Raw genomic sequence first — 5,646 nt, forward strand, 5'->3', positions numbered from 1 at the left:
CAATAATAAAAGCATCCGCAAACAATAATTGAAAATAATGCATATCCCCCCATCTTTTCTGCAATTTATGATAAAGCTTTAACAAACTAATTTGATCACCCCAAATTTCCCCAGAAATAGCATTCGTATGCAAACAATTCGCTTTCTTATCAACATAGGAACCCAAAAGATCAATACAAGGGATAAGAGCCCAAACCTGTGATGAAGAAACCCCCGGCAGAATAGGATCAGAAGGTATCTTACTTACCTTTTCCGGACTAGGTTCCTTGAGGTTCACATTTACCTTATTTGCCACCTACTGTGAAGAAATAGAAACTCTAGCCGCAGTCTCCTTAACTAGTTTTAATGAGATTTTAGTAATAATATTAACATTTTTAGCAGGCACTGGAAATTTTGGAGGCATCTTTGGTTTCCACGACTGTGTTGAATGATGTTTTTGGAGCTGAGTTTTCAGGCAATGTAAAATTAATTTAAGATTTCTTCATCTTCACCTAGTCGGCTTAGCATTCTTTTGTAATAATATTTGTCCTTCAATTTTTATGTGTTGCAGGCGTCTGTCGCAGAATGAGTGAGTGGATACCATCAAACAAATTTTGAAGAAATCAACAGCACGTCATGCTTAACAAAAATTCAGTGTTTTAGAATAGGGGATTTTGAGTAGTCTATAAAAGATCAGTAATTTGTATTTTCTTTGGTAGCAATTTAAATTGAAAAGCTTATGTTTTTTCTGATAGTAAGCTACTTTGTTTACAATTATAGCGACAGACTGCAATCATGGTTTCTCCAAGTACAGGAGTAAATTTTTTATTTTTTTTACTAGTAATATTTTTCCTCTCATGTTGTTTCAACTATGGTTGGATGTTCTTTTTGCAGTAACCTGCAAAATGTCAGCGTATTTAATAATTGATTAGTGTCAGTATAAATAAATGGAGTACAAATTTGTTTTTAAAAGTCAGTTTCAAACAGTTTTATATAGTTATATTGTTTTTAGTTGTTGAATGTCAATAGAAAAATTGATTGATACACATAAAAAATCAAGATTTAGGTTCGAGTGAACAAATATTCGATATTTTTTATTAATTTGTGTTCATTCTTTACTGATCTAATTGATTGCATTTATGTTAAATTTATTTTCAGTATTTTATTATGAAATATAAATAATATAAATTGTCCATAACTGTCCATCATAAGATAGTGTTTATCATTACATTATATTCTTTATCTTATATTCATATCTAAAATAACTAGAAAAATACTGCGGCATTCATGTGCTTGAATTGAATGTAATAACTATGTGAGCAAAATTCAACTTGATACAAAAATTTAGGTAGCTTCGAAAGCCCGTCATATGGTCTCACTTATGATTACATTCAATTTTAACATAAGACAGAGGGAGCCAATAAGTAAATTTTGAAATTCTTCTATATATCCTAAAAATAATGAACACCTATATATTGAGCCAATTTCTTTGAAATGGCAAAATCATTGTTCAAAACTTTGATCACCCATTGTATGATCCAGCAAAAAGAAATCCACTTCCTCAACCAAAGGCGAAACCACCTGGAGGAACTTGTGCTCTATTTGTACCAAAACTAAAAGCCGGCTGGCCATCAGTACCAGGATGAGCTATGTTTTGCTCATCCTCATCATCTTCTTGCCAATACATTTCAAGGATCTTCACAGCTTTCTCATAGATGTCCTCATTATCGTGATTCTGCAAGTTTTCAATCTTTTCAAGTCCTTCAGCATCATCAATGAGCTGAGCAAAACTATTTATACTAATGTTTCCTAAATCCTTTTCTGCCTCTCCTACTTTCAGGATGTTCTCAAGCCCCTCAAGACAAACTGATACCATTTTTGGGTCTTTGCAGTCTAACAGGTCACATAATGGCTTAATACATCCCTGACTCACCAAATACTTGATTTGTTCGTTTGAACAGCCCGAAGTGGCATTGGAGATTGCCCATGCCGCCTCTTTCATGATGTCAAATTCAGCAGTTTGGAGCAAATTCACAAGAGGAGGAATAATGTTTGCATCAATGACAGCCTGTATTTGTTCTTTATTGCCTGCTGTGATGTTTGAAACTGTCCAACATGCTTCCTTCCTGATACTTTTCTTTTGATGGTTTGTCAGGAGATGTAAAAGGCATGCAAGCACATGATTTTCAATCATGAACTGTGTCTGTACATCATCTCCAGTAACAATGTTGCCCACTGTGCGAAGAGCCCGAATGAGAACCATAGGATTGGTGTGCAGCAGAAGCTCGACAAGTCTACGACAAACACCAGCCTCTATCACAGCTTGTATTTTGTCATTTGTTCCATCTGAGAGGTATGAAAGAGCCCAACATGCATCCGTCAAGACTTCCCCATCATCCGAATGAATAAGGCGTTCAAGAACTGGGAGTGCTGGTTTGGTCTGTTCAAAAGGTGCCTGTGGCTTGCCACGACAAAAATTGGATAGTGTCCAAGTGGCATTTCTCAGCATCGATAGATTGGTTTTCTCATTCAGTTGGGCCAGGAGTGGTATAAGAGCACCATGACCGAGAACTAGATCTCTAAACTTGAAATTATCACCAGCTATATTTCCCAATGCCCAAACAGCCTGCTCTCGAACATCATCACTTGGGGAGTTAAGAAGCTGCACAAAGTGTGGCACTGCACCATGATCAATCACAACTCGTGTGTGTTCCGAGGTTCCTGATGCAATGTTTGTCAAAGACCACGCTGCCTCAAACTGAAGTTGAGGGAAGTCAACTCTTGTGAGGAACTCTACCAACCGAGGGACAACTCCAGCATTAACAACTTCCTCAATAGGGAGACACCGTTCAACTGAAAGAATCTTCCTAATTTGAGTGGTTGCTTCCAATTGCATAAGAGGATCATTTGACATTACTCCTGCCACAAATACAGGGAGACTCTCCAACTTTTTCACGAGATCAGACTGCGGCAAAGCCTGAGTCAATTGCATTCTTTCTCTTCTCTTCTTAAGGAGATTATCTTCCTTCTTACTTTTCCTGATCTCAATGAGATTGTCTTCTCTCTTTCGCCGAGCTTCATCTGCGTCGACACCCGCCTTGTAAGATTTCTTCCTCAGCTCTGCCCGAGAATTGGGTCTCAAAGACATTGTAAAATATCAACTGTGTGCCCAAAAACTCTTCAGAAAAACAAGATTCGCTGAGATTTCTGAGCACTGAAAGTTTTCAACGAATATGTGACTAAACTGAAAGCGAAAAACCCAAAAAAAATCTTTAAAAGGGCTCAGTTTAGCAGATGTGAGAGGCTTGAAAGAAACAGTAGTTGAAACAGATTAGCATAATGGGGCGGAAAAATATGGAACTAAAAGTCGAGTGAATTTTGCGTTAAATAACAGAATTGTCGATTTCAGTCGGCTGCCAGAGATTGTGATTTCTAAATTTGTCTTTCAGTCCGTTGATATAACGTTTTAAGGGTTATGAAAGCTTGAAGCGGGATGTCTCTCCCAGTTGAAGCGGTCGTCCACTCTTTCAACTTTTTATTGTCTTCAAAATTTATATATTATCCATATTTTTAAATTTGATTTACCTATATATTTTAATCTAAAATTTAATATACACTTTACGTTCTAATAAATATCATTTCTCTTTTTTACAATACTTTATAATGACCCCTTTCTTACAATCTACTAGAAACTGCATTGACTTATAAAGCCGTATCAATAAAGGTATTGTACATTAAATATGTTTGTTAATATTAATATAAACAATCCATGTTTAATAGGAGATAGATAAAAGTATAATTCTATTATTTAACGTCCTTTGGTTGTGCGGATCAATAAATCTTAACTAGTTAACACATTCTGATTTTGACAATAGTCAAAACAAACCACTCAAACATCATTGGTATTCACATGCACATGTAGAGGATATTGGTAGTCATTCACATGTACATGTAGAAAATATTGGTAGTCATTTGCATGGACATGCATAGGGTTGCTTAAGAGATTACTAATTATTGTTTACTATTTAGATAACTCGCTTTGAAACAGCAATTATCAATTATTTATATGATTATCTCCTCTTCTATAAAGTATATCTACTATTGCTTTGACCTCTTTTATACTTTATAGTTTGGAAAAAAAATTCTTTTGTTAATATGGTAGAGGAGGCTTGAACTTGTGTGGGTTGTTCACGTCTTTCAACGGCTCAACCAACCAATCTATACCCAGGGATCATGAACTACAATTTTTTAGAATTATTAAAGTTTGATAAATTGTATATGTCAAGGTTAAAAAAGAACTTCTTGATTTTTTTATTTAGCTTTATTTTTTTGTCTATCTATTCTACTTATAATTTCTTATATTTATCTAAATCTATAGGAATGTTGGCTCTCTAATCTATGTAATAGAATGAAATATTTCATCTCTTGGTTTATAAGTGCATGTTAATCCTAACTACTTAACCTCAAATAGATAATAATGTACTCTAGCAAAACTTATCTGAGAATTGGATTGATTCTGATTTTGAATTCTTTTCCTCTATTCTACCGGTCTCAGGTTCTGATCATTTTCCAACTTCCCTTTCAGTTATTGAGGATAGGGCTTCTTTTAAATCTCCATTTAAATTTGAGCCCATGTGGTTTAGGGATTCTTCCTTTTTGCCTTTGCTTATGAAATGGTGGAATTCTGCTCCTTTTTGTTCTGGGTCCTGTATGTTTCAGATTGCTAAGAGGTTAAGTTATTTGAAATTGAATATTAGGGAATGGAATATCTCGCATTTTAAGAAAAAAATTTAGGAGAAACAAAGGATTCAAGATACGATTGAGTGTTTTAATACTCATGTGCTTCAACATGGTATGGTGCCACAAGTTTTTGATGAATTGAAGTCACTAAAATTACAGTTTGAGGAGGTGTTAGCTAGAGAGGAAATCTATTGGAGACAGAAATCTAGAGAGTTATGGCTTTCAGATGGTGACAGGAACACAAATTTTTTTCATTCTTCAACTAAGATTAAAAGATGTAAGAATAGGATATCTTGTATTCAGTGTCAAAATGAGAATTTATTGACAGAGCCAGAGGACATTGCTTCAGAGGCAGTTAGGTTTTTTAAGTTATTATTATCTTCGAAAAATGGAAATCTCAGCAATGATATTATATCTAATATTCCTCCTTTAGTATCTTTGGAAGACAATAAGATGTTGATGTCTCCCTTTTCCTTAGAAGAAGTTAAGAGTGTTGTCTTTGCCATACATCCGGATAAAGCCCCGGGACCAGATGGTTTTACTCCTTTATTTTTTTTAAAATGTTGGGATTTTGTGGGAAATGATGTTTTATTGGCTCTCGAGGAATCTAGGAGAAATAGGTCCATTTTAAAAGAACTTAATACTACAATGAGTGCAATTATTCCTAAAAAAGAGGATACTAAGACTTTTGTTGACTTCCACCCCATTGCTTTATGTAACACTTTGTATAAGATATTTACGAAGGCAATTTCCCTTAGGTTGGCAAAAATTCTACCTAGGATCATTTCATTGGAGCAAGGTGGCTTTGTTCCCAGAAGGGAGACGACAGAGGGTGCAATTGTAGCACATGAGGTGCTGCATTCTATTTCCACCCAAAGAACCCCAGCCATGATACTGAAACTAGACATGATGAAGGCCTATGATAGA

At 35.2% G+C, this 5,646-nt stretch overlaps 1 protein-coding gene across 1 annotated transcript; it reads right to left on the reverse strand.

The window, feature by feature from the left end:
• Nucleotides 1–1,510: 1,510 nt before the first annotated feature.
• LOC131048669 (importin subunit alpha-1-like) lies at nucleotides 1,511–3,149 on the reverse strand. Its single transcript, XM_057982713.2, has one exon. It carries the CDS (start codon nucleotides 3,125–3,127, stop codon nucleotides 1,541–1,543), a length of 1,587 nt encoding a protein of 528 aa, XP_057838696.2. The 5' UTR covers nucleotides 3,128–3,149; the 3' UTR covers nucleotides 1,511–1,540.
• Between the last annotated feature and the right edge of the window lie 2,497 nt (nucleotides 3,150–5,646).

This window comes from Cryptomeria japonica, chromosome 2 (genome assembly GCF_030272615.1).
Source record: "Cryptomeria japonica chromosome 2, Sugi_1.0, whole genome shotgun sequence".
Lineage (NCBI taxonomy): Eukaryota > Viridiplantae > Streptophyta > Pinopsida > Cupressales > Cupressaceae > Cryptomeria > Cryptomeria japonica.